Source organism: Chlorocebus sabaeus, chromosome 9 (assembly GCF_047675955.1).
Source record: "Chlorocebus sabaeus isolate Y175 chromosome 9, mChlSab1.0.hap1, whole genome shotgun sequence".
In the NCBI taxonomy this organism is placed as follows: Eukaryota; Metazoa; Chordata; class Mammalia; order Primates; family Cercopithecidae; genus Chlorocebus; species Chlorocebus sabaeus.
In genome coordinates, this window is record NC_132912.1 from 128306641 (window position 1) to 128323782 (window position 17142).

Genomic DNA, 17142 nt, shown 5'->3' on the forward strand with positions numbered 1-17142 from the left:
AGAGAACCTCTTGTTATTCTTAAGAAATAGAATTAGGAAAACATGATTTTTCCCTTGGAATTAATTATTTCAATGTTCTTCATTCTCACTTTTGTACTCAGTCCATCTGATCAATTTAGAAGCAAATGGGACATCCAATCATGTGCCAGGCTGTATGTTGGATATGGAACTGGCTAAAATATGGTCCTCTCTTCATGTTGGGAAGCTGGATAGGAACACAACACTGTGGATGAGTACAGATGAAGTATAATGGGAGACTGGGGAAAGAAGACATAAGGTCATAAGTTAGAGGGATTTTGGGAAAGTGTCGTTGAGCAGGGTGGTGCGGGGTGTGTAGTGTCAGCTGGCAAATGTGAGGAAAGGAGGGTGCTCCAGACTGAGGAGACAGTGTTAGGAAGAAGCCAGGGATCTCAGAGGGTGCAAGTGTACGTTTAGAGGGAGCAAGAGGCCTGTGTGAGGAAGATGTGGGATAGTGGGTAAGTAAGATGCGGGATGGTGTAGTAAGATGTGGGATGGTGTAAGTAAGATGTGGGAGTAAGATGTGAGATGGTGAATCATTTGGGCCCATGTTGAATTTGAGTTCACTATGGAACGTGTATGTGAAAGGTATAATTTAGTAGTCAGTTTGAAGTGTGCTAAGAGCTGTAGGGCTATTGAGACAGACTGAGAGCCATTCACGTAAAGGTAATAGTTAAAGCTGTGAGAATAGATGAGAATATAAAGGCTGGACACAGGGAGAGAACAGAAAGGGGCTGAGGTAGAACTGAGGTTAGCAGGTAAGCTGAACATCTGTGGGCCTTTGGTTTTGGTTTTTGGTTTTTTTTGTTTGTTTTTGTTTTTGTTTTTTAAGAGACAGGGTCTTACTCTGTCGCCCAGGCTAGACTGTAATGGCATGATCATAGCTTGCCGCAGCCTCGAACTCCTCGGCTCAAGCAATCCTCTCACCTCAGCCTCCCAAGCAATTTTTAAAAATTTTTTTAGAGATGAAATCTTGCTATGTTGCCCAAGCTGATCTCGGACTCCTGGCCTCAGGCAATCCTCATGCTTTGACTTCCCAAAGTTCTGGGATTACAGGCATGAGCCACTGCACCCAGCCTGTGTGCCTGTTGATCTGTGAATAATGCTTGGCACTTAGGGATACAGATGTTGCCCTCAAAGAGTTCCTTGCTAGTGGGAGAACCTGTGCATTTAAGGTGCATCTGGAGGGACAGTCAGTGAGGGAACCTGGGAAGTGGTCGTCAGGAAGCTAGGGAAATTGGACACAACACAGGTTGTAATCTCTTCAAACTCCATGGGAACCACGCTTTTGGATCTTCACAAAATGATACTTTGCTCAGATGTTTTTCTTTGCTTATTTGAATATCATTTGGTTAATAGTGAAGAGGGTTATACTTAAGTGTTGTACAGTAGACCCCACTTATCCTTGGAGGATGCATTCCAAGATCCCCAGTGGATGCCTGAAACTGGAGAGTTCTTCTGTGCTTTTTCCTGTACATACATGCTGTGATGAAGTTTAATTTACAAATTAGGCAAGTAAAAGATTAACAGCATTTAAAACAGTATGGCAGCATCATTACTCTGGTGCTTTGGGACATTATTAAGTCAAAAGAAGGGTTACTTGTACAAAAGCACAGCGATATCATAACAGTCGATCTGATACCCCAGACAGCTACTAAGTGACTAATGGGCGGGCCAGGCATACAGCATGAATGTGCTGGACAAAGGGATGGTTCCCATCCTGGGTGAGGCGGAGCAGGATGGTGAGAGACTTCATCAAGCTATATTAGTCAGCTGGGGCTGCTGTAATGAAATATCATAGACTAGATGATGTAAATGAGAAATTTATTGTCTCATAGATCCGGAGACTGGAAGTTCAAGATCAAGGTGGCAGCAGGGTTGGATTCCTCTCATGCTTCTCCCTTGGCTTGCAGATAACCGCCTTGTCACTGTGTCTACACAGGGCTTTCTCTCTGTGCATACCCCTGGAGTCCCTCCCTCTTTTTAAAAGGACACCAGTCATACTGGATTAGGATCCCACTCTTACAGTCTCATTTAACCTTAATTACATCTTTAAAGGACCTGTCCTAAATCTAGTCACATTCTAAGGAACTAGGGGTTAGGGCTTCAGCATATGAACTCTGAGGGACACGTTTACCTTCATGTAACAGGCATGGTGAGAGCAATGAGCCGTGGTTGACTGCAGATGACTGGCTCGCCACCACACTCCTGTCACTGCCATCCTCCTCTTAAGACAGTGCTAGGGTTTACACTAATGTCTGCTTACACAGTTGTTTTCTTTCTTTCTCTGTAAAGTGAGCAAATCTGTGTCTGCTGCCGAGCAACAGTTGTGGAAAAAAAGCTTTTCTTGTTTTGAAAAGGGAATTCACAACTTTGAGTCAATTGAGGATGCCACAAATGCCGCCCTTTTATTATGTAACACGGGAAGACTCATGCGAATTTGTGCACAGGCGCACTGTGGTGCAGGTGATGAATTTAAACGTGAATTTTCACCAGAAGAAGGCTTATATTATAATAAGGTAACACATTCACTTACATGTTGGGCCTCATCCATTCATACCTGTCATTTATTTACATTTTTCCATTGTTTCACTAAAGTATTACAAAACTAAAAATAATTAAACTCTGCTAATGGCACAAGACTAGACAGATCATGAAAACACTTGGAACCTGGCCTAAGACTAGTAAGAACTGAGTGTTGAAGATGACATGTGGAATTGGGAGGGAAAAGATGATTCTGCAAATTGTTTGTACAACGAGCATGAATATCAAATGGATTAAAGATTGACATGGAGAAAGTGAAACTGTAAAAGTACTAGAAGAAAATATAGGTAGAGGCTTATATGATAGGTTATGGAAGGACTTTCCCAGCATGGCACAGTAAGCAGAAATCCTGGGTAAAAGTTGAAAAAACTCAAATGTGTGAAAATAAAGTTCTAAAAATGCACAAATGTGTAAAAAAGATCTAAAAATGCACAACAGAAAGTGAAATTGAAAGCAAATCATAATCTAGGGAAAATACTTATAACAGATGAGAGGTTAATACACTCTTGCTATATAAAAACAAGAATCATTGAAAACACCCAAAGAGAAAAAAGAGCAAATAACCTTGAACAGAAAATGTACACATTTTTTAAAAAAGTAAATGGCTAATATATATAAAAGAAAATTTTCAAAATTTATTTTTATTTATTTATTTTTGAGGCAGAGTCTCACTCCGTTGCCCAGGCTGGGGTTTAGTGGCGCAATCTCAGCTCACTGCAACCTCTACCTCCTAGATTCAAGTGATCCTCATGCCTCAGGCTCCTGAGTAACTGAGACTACAGGCGTGTGCCAACATGTCTGTCTCATTTTGGCATTATAATATTTTTAGTGGAGATGAGGTTTCGCCATGTTGGCCAGGCTGGTCTCAAACTCCTGGCCTCAAAATTGAGTTTTATTTATTAGATTGCCAAATTTTAGGACAATTGATCACACCCACTGTTGCAGAGGGTACAAGGATATGAGCACTCATATAATGGAGTGATTGAAGCCATTTAAATGACATTAGTGAAGAATGTTGGTGGCATAATAAATTTTTAAATGAGTGACCTTTTTTGATTTTCTTTTTTAAATTTATATATACACAGAAAAGAGTGAATAAAAGAACACCAGAAATGTAGAAATTATTGCTGGGATATTAAGTGTGGTTTTGTTTTTGGTTTCAATATAATGGCCATGTATTTGAGGATTGGGGTAACAAGGTAGGAGGAGATACTTCTTTTTACAGTAAAATTTGGCAAGTTTTTAATCTAATTTACTAGTTATAGAAACTGTAATTTTCATTTAGAAAGAAAAAAAAAAAAAAGGAAACAAGTACATTCTCATGCTCAGCCTGAGTCAGAAAGCAGCACCACAGATTGGCTTCTTATAACCTTGAGATGGGAACAGAGTGGTCTTCAGTCTACTCAGAATATCTTTCTTCATTGAAATATTTTCACTGACTTATTTTTTCATTTCCTCGTAATATTGCCCCTTGATAAATTATCCCCAAATTAACATCTGGATAGTTATGAAGTATGTTTTATTTTAATGCAGTATTGGTATATGTTTAAGCTGAGTCGGAAATGTACACTGTTTTCTCCTTTGCAGGCTATTGATTACTATTTGAAAGCGCTGAGGTCATTGGGAACACGAGACATACACCCAGCTGTTTGGGATTCAGTGAACTGGGAATTGTCCACTACTTACTTTACTATGGCAACTCTACAGCAAGATTATGCTCCATTATCTAGAAAAGCTCAGGAGCAGGTGATAATACTTGCTGGATTATAAAATAAGTTCTCAGTCTCATTCCCTTGTTTAACAAATATTTAGCATCTCTTGTCTTTTCCTGAATAAACAGTATTTAAACGTTTTAAAAACTCCTACAGTCAGATTATGAGCTTGTTTTTTTCTCCACCCTCAAAAAACTAAACAAACAGATTGAAAAAGAAGTCAGTGAGGCCATGATGAAGTCCCTGAAATACTGCGATGTGGATTCCATGTCTGCTCGGCAGCCCCTTTGTCAGTATCGAGCTGCAACCATCCATCACAGGCTGGCCTCCATGTACCACAGCTGTCTGAGGAATCAGGTATTGTCAGTCCAAGTTAAGTACAGTGCCACATCAGTTGAAAAGTGTTCTGGGTGCTTTTGTTTTTGTTTTTTTAACATGGTCATATATATTTTAAATGCAATCTGTATTAATTAGCTACTTTAGAAAAACTTGTAGTGTAGCTGGTTTTCCCTCTTACCAAAAATCTATACCATGTATTTTTTTCTACTGTACTTGATTGGGTCTTAGTTTGTGAACTTACCTATTTGCCTGGGTGTGTTACTTCGGTTTTTTAAAATGTAGGTAGGCTTTATAGTAATGGTTCAGTGCCAATTTTACAGTACTAGTCTCCCATCTTTTATTGTAAAATAGAGTATATATATGAAAATACAGGCAGGGCACAGTGGCTCACACCTGTCATCCCAGCACTTTGGGAGGCTGAGGCAGGTGGATCACCTGAGGTCGAGAGTTCGAGACCAGCCTGACCAACGTGGAGAAACCCCATCTCTACTAAAAATACAAAATTAGCCAGGTGTGGTGGCACATGCCTGTAATGCCCGCTACTCAGGAGGCTGAGGCAGGAGAATCGCTTGAACCCGGGAGGCAGAGGTTGCGGTGAGCTGAGATTGCACCATTGCACTCCAGTCCGGGCACCACGAGCGAAACTCCATCTCGAAAAAAAAAAAAAAAATACATGTGGAACATACGTACAGTTTACAGAATAAAAGGAAACCCCTGTGTCCCTTGTCTGGAGGTCGAGGAATGGAGGAATCCTCCAGAGTGCCCCTCCCTGGTGTGTCTTCCTTGACGTCCACTCAGGTGAACTGCTGTCCGAAAATTTCTGCTGTGTCTGTGCCTTTTTTGTGCTGTGCCACTTAAACGGTATATCTACATTGTGCTCTGTGGTGAGCATGGGAAAACGAATCTGCTGTTGGTGTTCTGTGGCTTACTGCCTTTCACTTAACATCATGTTTTTGAGATACATCTGTGTTGGCACAGGTAGCTGTTCATTTTCCCAGCTCAGTAGTCATTAAATGACTATATTGTAGTTTGTTTATCTAGTCTATGATTACTGAATTTTGGGATTATTCCAGTTTGATGCTATTAGAAATAATGAATACCAACAGTATTGTACATTAATCCTGCTGCCCAGATTCCTGTGTTTCTGAGAATTATCTGAGGCCTAGGATAAAGGCGCCTGCCTTCAGAGAGATTGCTTGGCTTCTGCTACGCGTCTTGGGCCTGTAGTTTCTCAGTGATGTTTTTTGTTTGTTTTGTTGATCTTTCTCCCCTGCAAGGTGAGACTACTTACCTTACAGTCCCTTTGGCATGAGTTTACTTCTGGGTTGCCCTTATCCTGAAAAGTATCATCTTTTGAGATACAGCTTAAACTGGAGAAGATTTTTTTTTTTTTTTGGAGACAGGGTCTCACTCTGTTGCCCAGACTGGATTGCGGTGGCACGATCCGAGCTCACTGCAACCTCCGCCTCCCAGGCCTCCCCACTCTTTTGCATATAGATACCTAGTTGTCCCAGCACCATTTGCTGAAAGACTATTCCTCTGCTGAATCGTCTGGGCACCCTTAAGCTTGCTTTTGCCCTCAGGATATTAGGTCATCTGGGGAAACCTGAATTTTGGTTAAGGACTTCCTAAGGCGAAGTGGAAAGAAAGCTGCTCCAGTTCATACCTGTAATCCCAGCACTTTGGGAGGCCAAGGCGGGCGGATCATTTCAGGTCAGGAATTCGAGACCAGCCTGTTGCGCCAACATGGCAAAACCCCATCTCTACGAAAAAATACAAAAATTAGCCAAGCAGTAGTGGCGGGTGCCTGCAATCCCAGCAACTCGGTAGGCTGAGGCAGGAGAGTTGCTTGAGTTCAGGAGGCGGAGAGGTTGCAGCGAGCCAAGATTGCACCACTGGACCTCCAGCGTGGGCGACAGAGCGAGGCCCTGTCTCAAAAACAAAAAGAAAGGAAATGGATTAAGACCTCAGTATAAAAGCTAAAACTAATAAGACCTAGTAACACCCACAGTGGGGGAAAAATAACTAAGAAGCACTTAGTGAAGCCTGAAGTAGTTACCGTGAAGGATTTGTTTGTTTTGGTTTGGTTCTAGGTTGGTGACGAACACCTCAGGAAACAACACCGGGTGCTGGCCGATCTTCATTACAGCAAGGCTGCAAAGCTGTTTCAGCTGCTCAAAGATGCTCCCTGCGAGCTGCTGAGAGTACAGCTGGAGAGAGTAGCATTTGCTGAATTTCAGATGACCAGTAAGTCTTACTTCTCATTTCTCAGATATGTATGCATTGGCTTAGTGCTGGATTGTCTTAGAGTAAGGCAGGCCTGTGAATCTAAATCATACTGTTTTCTTTTTAATTTGCCCCATAGTTAATGACTTTGGGAAGGGAGGGGGAGAAATCTCTACGCTTTTTGAAGTGCTTTTTAAAACTTAGAGAAATGTATTAGAATTTATGTTCAGTGACTAGAAATATTGAGATGTGTCCCATGACCACTTATTTGGAAAAAAAATTGACAAATCAATTTAGACAGTTAAAGATTTCAGTCAGCCAGGCACGGTGGCTCACGCCTATAATCCAAGCAATTTGGGAGGCTGAGGCGGGCAGATCACCTGAGGTCAGGAGTTCGAGACCAACCTGGCCAACATCATGAAACTGCATCTCTACTAAAAATACAAAAATTGACCGTGTGTGGTGGTGCAGGCCTGTAGTCCCAGCTACTGAGGAGGTTGAGGTGGGAGAATGACTTGAACCCAGGAGGTGGAGCTTGCAGTGAGCCAAGATCATGCCACTACACTCCAGCCTGGGCAACAGAGCGAGACTGTGTCAAAAAAAAAAACAAGAAAAAAAAAAACCAAAGATTTAAATCGGCATGAAAAATTTGGGAATGGAGAGGCAACAGTAAAGGAGTAGTGGGCCATATTGAACCCTTTAAACATAGAACTGACCCTTGGATTGTGGTTCCAGAACAGATACTACTGTAGAGCCTGACCGAGGTAAAGATAAGTCGGGAGATAGAGAAGGGTGGAAGTGAGAATGCTTTCTTATGTTATTTTCCATGGCATGGAGTAAGCAGATACTTCAACCACTTAATGATTTTTCCTCAGTTGTCCCCCTTTCTCTCTTGCTCACCTGTTCTCCTCTCTCACAGAAGAGTCTTTTGAGAAATATCTCCTGTGTGGTCAAGAAGCAAGAAACAATTATTTGAAGTGCAGCAGTTCATTTAGTTTTTCAGCCTTCTATAAAATCAGATTAATACTTTAAATCTGTATGACTTAGTTTACACAGGTATACAATAGCCCTGGAAGGATGTATAAGAAACTGGTAACGTTGTTCCCTTTGGGGAGGAAACCTGCAAGGCCAGGAGGAGGGGTTTCACTGCAGACCCATTTGGACCTTGTAAATTTGGGGAATGTATTACCTATCTAAAACAGTTTCTAAAAATAGTTTTTACTAAAATTAATTTTTTGTTGGCATATAATGCATGGCTAGATGTGTGGGACAGTCACCAGAATTAACAGTAGCTCTTGATGTGGGGAAGGTCTGGGGAGAGTGATCTTCAGTTTTCACTTGCACCTTTGAATATTCTGCCTTGTTTGAATTCCTTAGAATGATCAAGATCTTTTTTGTTGTTGGGGTTTTTTGTTTTTTGTTTTTTGTTTTTGAGACAGAGTCTTACTCTGTCACCCAGGCTGGAATGCAGTGACATGGTCATGGCTCACTGCAACCTTGACCATCTGGGCGCTAGTGATCCTCAGCCTCCCAAGTAGCTGAGACCACAGGCGCTAATTTTTGAAAAATCTTTTGTAGAGACAGGGTCTCACTATGTTATAAGCCCAGGCTGGTCTCAAACTCCTGAGCTCAAGCGATACTCCTGCCTCAGCCTCCCAAAGTGCTGGAAGATACTGGAACAATTTGCTAAGATGATAAGCGTGTTTAATTCCCTCCTTTAAATGTTTTACTACTATGAGTACTTTAGAAAATAATGTAAATATTTTAGAGGGGTTTTGTTAGCCAGGTTTGTGGGTTTTGTAAGCCAAGTTAATAAATGCTCTAGGTTGTGACACCTTTTATTCTATCTTATTTTACCCAGTGTTTTGTTTTTTTTTTTTTTCCTAGTACATAGGATTCAGATCTCCCTTCCTAATGTCTATATTGTCTGGTCCTTGCCCCAATGACACTTTCATACATAATCAATAGCTTGTCTTCCAGATGCCAAATCTATGCTGAAATCACATTGACCCATTGATTTTAAAGATAATAAGTTGTTTAGAAAGTGTGGGATTATGCTTTAAAGGAAGAAGGCAACAGTTACTGTCTCTCACCACCTGCAGAGTTGGGGAGTCCCCAAGACCACTTTCACTTCTCACACTAACTGGAGGTTTGTCAGCGGTCTCCAGGACCACCCTCGGGTTTGAGAATTTGCTGAAGGACTCACAGAACTCATGAAAGCTGTTCTGCTTACAGCTACAATTTCTCACATTGAAAGGATGTACATTAAAATGAGCTGAGGGAAGAGGCTCGGAAGGCAGAGTTGTAGAGAGTTCTAAGCGCTGAGCTCCCAGTTCCTCTGCCGCCCGGCAGTGACGCGTGACAGTACTCACCAAGTGTATAAATCAATGCCTGTACAACTAGGGAAGCTCATCCAAGCCTTGGTGTCCAGAGTTTTCATTGGAACTTGGTCACATAGACATGGTTGACTGCCACGTGGCTGATCTTTGTCTCCAGTGCCTCCAGAGGTTGAGCTGTTACCCTGGGGCCCAAAGCCCCCACAGTAAATCCCATTGTTAGACTATCCATTGTGACCCAAGCCCCCTCCCCCCAGGTAAACAGAGGCATTCTTACCGGGCAGGGCATTTCAAGGACTTAGTGATTACCTTCTGGGAGCCAAGGACAAATCTTTGTACAAGATGAATCCTCTACTGCACACCACCGCACACATGATTGAGTTCTAGGAGAACAGAGCAAAGGTGTGTTGTGGTGTCTGATAACTGTAGAAAAATTGTATTCAGAAGGCTCTAGAATAAAACAAAACCTTGTTCATCTGGTCTGACTTCCTGCCTTTGAACAGAAATGTAAGAAACTATTTTACAGGTATGACAGCTGATAGTAAGTGCTTATGTGACTTGACCACACAGCTGGTAAATTGTGAGGTTGGCCTCGAGCCCCAGACTCTTTTCCGCTGGTCCCTTCTCCTAAGGCTCCTGTTCTGAAAAAGTGGCCTATCTTGACAAAACCAAATGGTGAGGCAGGGAAGCAATGATTATTTATCGCTTTGTTCAGACTTAGTATTTTTCTTAAGGGAATATTATTAAACAGAAGTTGGATTTAGAAGAATTAAGATTCTCATTAGCTTCCTTTATAGCATTTTGAAAGTCTGAATTTTCATTAATACATTAACATTAGATGGGTTTCTAGATTTATATTAACGAAATGAACATTTTGTATTTAACACTTTAGGTCAGAATAGCAATGTTGGAAAGTTGAAAACACTATCTGGGGCTCTTGATATAATGGTGAGAACCGAGCACGCATTCCAGCTGATCCAGAAGGAGCTTGTAGAAGAATTTGGCCAGGTAAATGGAGGAAATGACTGTCTTTGGTCTTTGTGTATCTTAAGCTACATGGTGAATGTACATAGTGGGCATATTGTGTGTGTGAGTATGTGTATGTTTTATGTGTGTATATATACACACATGTACATATGTATGCTGTGTGCTGAAACATTTTAACAGTGGTTTGTTATATTTGCCTAGTAGAATTATTCGTCTCCTTTCTTTAATTTGCAAGTATTTTAAAATATTTTTAAGAGTATATCTCAACAAGACCATAGTTAGCAAATTATAAAGTCTCAAGTTTTTTTGTTGCTGTTGGTGGGAATTTGTTTTGTTTTATGTTTTAAAAGAAAAGGCCTGTGCCCTCCTTTGTAATTTCCATTAAAATGCCTGGGAGCAGTGGAATGGTGACTGGGCCTAAGCAGGCTCCTCAGAAAGGAATTTCTCATTTTCTGGGCATTCCAGCATTCGTGTTACCTTCTGCTGTTGTAAGAGCTTCCTGAAGGCCCCATGGTGCACCCACCTGTTGCTCTTCTAGCCCTGCTTGGTCAAATCCTGTGTGGTACCGTACATTTCCGTGTTGTGTCTAATGTTGGAAAGTCAGGATTAATTTCTTCTACAAAAGTGCCTATGTGGGCTGAGACATTTTAATTGTGTGTTTTAGTCTATCAGAATGATCGTAGGTGTGCTTTCTGTTTGTTTGTTTAGGGTTAAACATTTGTTGGATTAATGAAACTGCAGTTCCATCACTTGATACGGTATGAAACTACAGCTGTTGGGTAGCTCCAGGAAAATAACTTGTCGTTGTTTTTAGCCTAAGAGTGGTGACGCTGCTCCAGCTGCTGATGCTTCTCCTAGTCTCAATCGAGAAGAAGTGATGAAACTCCTCAGTATATTTGAGTCTCGGTTGTCATTTCTTCTCCTTCAGTCCATTAAACTGCTATCTTCAACTAAAAAGAAAACAAGGTAAATTAAGTGGATATTTGTAGGAATTTCTTTCCCAGCACCCTACCTATAAAAATATTCTCTACTAACATTATAAAGGAAAAATAGTGGCCAGACACATTGGCTTACAGTTGTAATCCCAGCACTTTGGGAGGCCGAGGCAGGCAGATCACTTGAGTTGAGGAGTTCGAGACCAGCCTGGCCAACATGGTGAAACTCCCATCTCTACCAAAAATATAAAAACTAACTGGTGTGGTGGCATGCGCCTGTAAATCGTAGCCACTGGGGAGGCTGAGGCACGAGAATTGCTTGAACCCAGGAGGCAGAGGTTGCAGTGAGCTGAAATCACACCACTGCACTCCAGCCTGGGCAACAGAGTGAGACTCTGTCTCAAAAAAAAAAAAAAAAAAAAGAACAGATAGTATTCTGTCTTGTCTTCTATGTGGATAGTCCAGAATTTTAAGTGGTGTTCCTTCTTGACTTGTTAAACTAGGTAAGAACCCTCTCCATGAAGCCTTCTATGTATTGAAATTACAAAAAGAAATAAATCTTGCTGCCTAAGGGCAAATACTCTGTTTTTTTTTTTTTTTTTTTTTTTCAGACGGAGTCTTGCTCTGTCGCCCAGGCTGGAGTGCAGTGGCACGATCTCAGCTCACTGCAAGCTCCGCCTCCTGGGTTCATGCCATTCTCCTGCCTCAGCCTCCGGAGTAGCTGGGACTACAGGTGCCCGCCACCTCGCCCGGCTAGTTTTTTTTTTGTATTTTTTAGTAGAGACGGGGTTTCACTGTGTTAGCCAGGATGGTCTTGATCTCCTGACCTCGTGATCTGCCCGTCTCGGCCTCCCAAAGTGCTGGGATTACAGGCTTGAGCCACCGCGCCCGGCCAAATACTCTGTTGTTAACATTTTCCCTGAGGGAGATGAATAACCCTGGAATGAAGATCTGTGTTTCTAGTGACACTTCTGAATGTTGTGGTTAATGGAGAGCCTGGACTGGAGTTTTGATGCTCAGGGCCAAGTGCAGAGTAGAGGACAGAACACGGAAGCAGGAGCACACACCTCCGCAGAAATGTTCTCGTGGCCTCGGGTTATCTTGTTACACTTACATTCTTTTGCCAAAGTTGTTATTTTGGCATTATTGATTTAATTTGAAATTTCAGTAGTAGTACTAGATCAGGAAAGTAATATAAATGATATGCCTTCCTTGTTTTTAAATATAAGTGCAATCTGACCATACAACAAAATTTGGAAAATAGAGAAAAGGAAATGAAAACCATTTATCCTAATACATCCATTGTTACCAGTTATCTTATGTATATTTTACCAATTTATAATCTTAGGGTGCAGGTCATTTTTGTCTTTTCTTTTTTTTTTTTTGTTATATACAGTAAAATGGACTCTTTGTGGTGTATACTTCTTAAAATCTTGACAAATGCATACAGATGTGTGCCTGCCACCACAGTTATGACAGAAAACAGTTCCATCACTCCAAGAATTCCCTCCTGCTGTCCTTTGCAGTCAACCCTGCCCCTGCCCCCAGTTCCTCAGGATCTCAGGGAGAAAGTTTTCAGTCTTTTACCATTAAGCCTCGTATCAGCTGTGGGGCTTTGTAAAGGCCTTTATCAAGTTGAGGATGTTTTCTTCTATTCTCAATTTACTAAGAGTGTTTTTATCATGAATGGATATTGAATTTGTGTCCAGTGCTTTTACTGCATCTGTTGAGATGACTACATGGTTTCCCTTGTTTAGCCTGTTAATATAATGGATTACATTGATTCTTCAAATATTAAACTAACTTTGCATTCCTGGGATAAATCCCAGTTTGTGGTGATGTAGTATTATTTATGTATTACTGGATTCAGTTTGCTGACATTTTGTTGATAATTTTTGTGTTTGTGCATAGGGGATAGTGGTCTACAGCTCACTTTTCTTATAATGGGTTTGTCTGGTTTGAGTATTAGAACAGTGCTGGCCTCATAAAGTCTGTGGGTCATGTTCCCTCTTCTATTTTCTGAAAGAGATTGTACAGAATTAGTACTATGTCTTCATTAAACATGTAGTAGAGTTGACCAGTAAAACCATCTTAACCTGAAGTTTACTTCGTTGGAAGTTTTTAAACAGTGAGTTCAATTTCTTTTCTTGGATACAGTATTACTCAGGCTGTCTTTTTCTTGAATAAACGAGGGTCCATCATCTAAACTGTCAAATGTATAGGTTCACAGTTTCCCTTATTATCCTTTTAATGTCTAAGGGGGTTTGTGATGAGAGCCCTTCTTTTAGTCCTGATATTGGTAATCCTCCTTCTTTCTGTTTTTCTTGGTCATTCTAGCTAGAAGTTTATCAATTTTTTTTTTTTTTCAATCTTTTCAAAGAACCAACTTTTGGCTTAATTGACTGTTTCTTCCCCTCATTGTTTCTCTCTCTCAAATGTCATCAATTTCTGCCCTTCTACTTGTTTTGGACTTAATTTGCTCTTTTTCTAGTTTCTTAAGGTGGAAGCCTAGATTACTAATTTGAGACATTTGTCCTTTTTAATATAAGATTTGCTGCCAAAAATTTTCTTCTAAACCACTGCTTTTGCTACAGCTTATATATTTTTGTATGTTTTCTCTTTCATTTGTTTCAAAATAATATTTGATATCCTGAGACTTCTCCTTTGACCCATTTGTTATTTGAAGTGTGCTGTTTGGTTTCTAAATATTGGGGCTTGTTAGCTATCTTTCGATATTGCTTGCTAGTTGAATTCTATTATGTGCTGAGACCATAACTGTGTATGTTCTCTTCTTTCACATTTGCTTAGATTTGTTTTATGGCCTAGAATATGATTTGTCTTGGCACATGTTCCATGTGTACTTAAAAAATCTGCGTGTCCTGCTGTTTGGGGTAGAGAGCGTTGTGTAAATGTCAGTTAGGCTAAGCGTGTTCATAGTATTGTTCAGGTCTTCTATATTCTCACTGACTTTCTGTCTTCTGCGATCAATCTACCAAGCGAGGAGTGTTGAAGTTTCCAACTACACTTGTGGATTTATCTGTTTCTCCTCTCGGCACCGTCAGTTTTGTTTCATGTGTTTTTGAAGCTGTGTTAGGTACACACACGTAGGATTGTGATATCTGGGAGAACTGACCTCCTTATTACTACAGATGTCCCTCTTTGATAATATAGCCACTCAGCTGTCTTTTGGTTAATGTTTTTTTCCATGTATGTCTTTCATATTAAAATTGGGTTTCCTGTAGGTAGCAATAGTTGGGTCTTGCTTTTTATTTTTTATTTACTTATTTTTATGTTTAGTTTTTTTGAGACAAGGTCTCACTCTGTCACTCAGGCTGGAGTGCAGTGGCATGATCATAGCTCACTGCAGCCTCAACCTCCTGGGCTCAAGCAATCCCCCACCTCAGCCTCTCAGAGAAGCTAGGACCACGGGTGTGCACCACCACACCCAGCTAATTTTTTCATTTTTTGTAGAGATGGGGTCTTGCCATGTCGCCCAGGCTGGTCTCAAACTCCTGGGTCAAGCAGTCCACCATAGGACTCCATAGTTGTTTAAGCCTCAGCCTAGGCAGACATTCGTGTCCCTGAGTCTCAGGAGTGTGGCCTTCCCACTGCTCCTGCACCCCCTCCTGACGCCCCAGAGTGTTTTTTCTGTTCCCTTCCCCTCTATTCATTGACTTTAACCCATGCCCTAAGGTTGACAGTGGTCATTGTCTTCCCCACCCCCATTGAGGCTTTTGTTTCATAGAGGAGAAGGGTCTAGGTGGGGTTGCTGGTCCCTCCTACAGCAGCTGCTGTTACCCTACCATCGGTCTACACCAGGAGGGTCACTCTCAGGATTCTCACTGGTCTTTTATGTGAGAACTTGAGGAGGTCCTTGGAGAAAAGCCAGTAAGAAGATATGAACCCCCTGACTCCACAGGGGCCCTACACTTTCTCACCAGCCTCACTGGGCCCCCACCAACTCATTCACTATTTTAGCTAAATGCTTACTGGCATCTGGCTGCATCTTCCCTGGGTAAGGAAGGACTGTCCTTTCTCTCCCTGCATCAGCCTATCTCTCCTTAGATTGCAGGCTGGTTGGCTGTCCCACCTCTCTCATGGATTTAAGAAGAGCCATGACCTTGTAGTTTGCCCTGCTTGAGCCAGAGACTTTTTCCAGCTCTGCACCATGAATAGAAACTTCTTTCAGTAATTGCCTTTGGACTAAGTGCCATGGCTGACACCTGTGATCCCAGCTATTTGGGAGACTGAGGCAGGAGAATTACATGAACCCAGGAGTTCAAGGCCACAGCAAGTTATGACAGCACCACTGCACTCCAGCCTGGGAGACAGAGCAAAACCCATCTCTTTAAAAAAAAAAAAAAAAAAAAAAAAAAAAGCTTTTGAATAATTCTCTATAGTCTAAGGAGAGCTTTTACTTTGTTGTTAATCCTCAGTGTCTGTACCATATCCTGGTTGTGGTACACAGCAGCCAGCGGGTGTTGATACACTCACTGTAATTTAGCGGAGACATCCATCTTTCTGGAGAGCTGTAAGGCAGAGCCGATAGTGCATATAGTAACAAGGCTTGAAAAGAATTCCTGCCTTTTTCTAACAGCAGTGTGTAAATTTTTAAAATTTGTATTGGTTTCCACAAGGTGGCAATATAAATATATGATACGTGAGAAGAAGTGATTCATTGATTTTTCACAAGTCAATCATTTGAGTAATTTAATAGGTAATAGTTTCAGTTTTATCTTTTATAACTGTAACAGTCATATATGTGTGACCTAAGTAATTTTTATTTTAATGGAAGGTTTTCTAAGTTTCTGTTTATTTAGGTTATTAATATGCTGCTGAAAACTATTTTAGTGTAAAGTTTTCATGCATGATGCATTCAGTCTTATTTAGCTAATTTATATTGATTTTAAGGTTTATTAAACTGTTAAATGTGATACTGTGTTAATAAAATAAGCACTTTGACAAATTTCAAAACAAAAAAATTACTAAGTCAATGACTATTTCATTTTTCACTGATATGCAAATGAAAACATCTATAATTTTATTAAGAGGAAAATAGCCTCTGCCACAGGCTTAGTTGTTTCACGGTGAATACATGAACATTCTCTTTTGCAGTATCGAGGGAAATCAGAATGAGACCCAAAAGAGAAAATGCAGTCGGCCCTGTGTATCCAGGGATTCTGCATCCACAGATTCAGCCAACCACAGATTGAAAATATTAAATAAATAAAAAATAATACAAATTTAAAAGCAATATAACAACTATTTATATGGCATTTACATTGTATTAGGTATTATAACTAATCTAGAGATGATTTAAAGTATATAGGAAGATGTACACAGCCAAAATGCAAATACTGCACCATCTTATATCAGGTACTCCAGCCTCCTCAGATTTAGTTTCCTGGAGGATCCTGGAACCAATCCTCCACAGATAATGAGAGGCCATGTTAAATAAGTTTTTGTTTCATTTTTTGACTACTGCTTTTTCCACTACATGCCCTCTGGCAAAAAAATAAACAAGGCTTAATAACTAATATCTTAAGCTTATTAGATTCCTATAGAATTAGAGTGAAAGATGCATTTTACTTGTTTAAAAAATTTTTGTTTTCATTTTCAGGTTATACAGGCATTTCATCATCATATGACAACTGCATTGGCATTGATCTGCTAGAAATTCTAGCAGTAGCAGTTTGTTAAGCCAAAGGTTTTTTCTTTTTTCTTTTTGAATTTAGAATTTACTCTTCTACTGTATTTTAATATTCATTGCTTTCACAGATCCAGGCCTCTTGACATTTTGGTGGCTTTGGGGTTTAATATAGTGAAATACCATAAAAAGTAGAAGTAATCTCTGAAGATTCAGGGAGCTCTCTGCTGCAGTGCTAAGAACAGATCCTTTAGATACGTGGGTTGTTCCCATTAGATGTGTACATTTAATATTTGGTTAAGATTAGTAAAAAGGGAGATGAAAGAATGTAAGTTAGTTCCCTTTAGAAAAAACCTGTGAGATGATGGAGCCCTCTGAATAGGGGTCATAGGTCAGTG

General features: G+C 40.6%; 1 protein-coding gene across 2 annotated transcripts in view; it reads left to right on the forward strand.

The window, feature by feature from the left end:
- The window catches only part of EDRF1 (erythroid differentiation regulatory factor 1), a 44055-nt gene that overhangs the window by 24429 nt on the left and 2484 nt on the right, over positions 1-17142 (forward strand). For both annotated transcript variants that reach the window (XM_007964364.3, XM_007964365.3), the window contains 6 exons: positions 2314-2537; positions 4150-4308; positions 4482-4631; positions 6707-6860; positions 10068-10183; positions 10977-11128. In XM_007964364.3, the coding sequence (XP_007962555.3) occupies positions 2314-2537; positions 4150-4308; positions 4482-4631; positions 6707-6860; positions 10068-10183; positions 10977-11128 (955 nt within the window). The remainder of the gene's footprint in view (positions 1-2313; positions 2538-4149; positions 4309-4481; positions 4632-6706; positions 6861-10067; positions 10184-10976; positions 11129-17142) is intronic.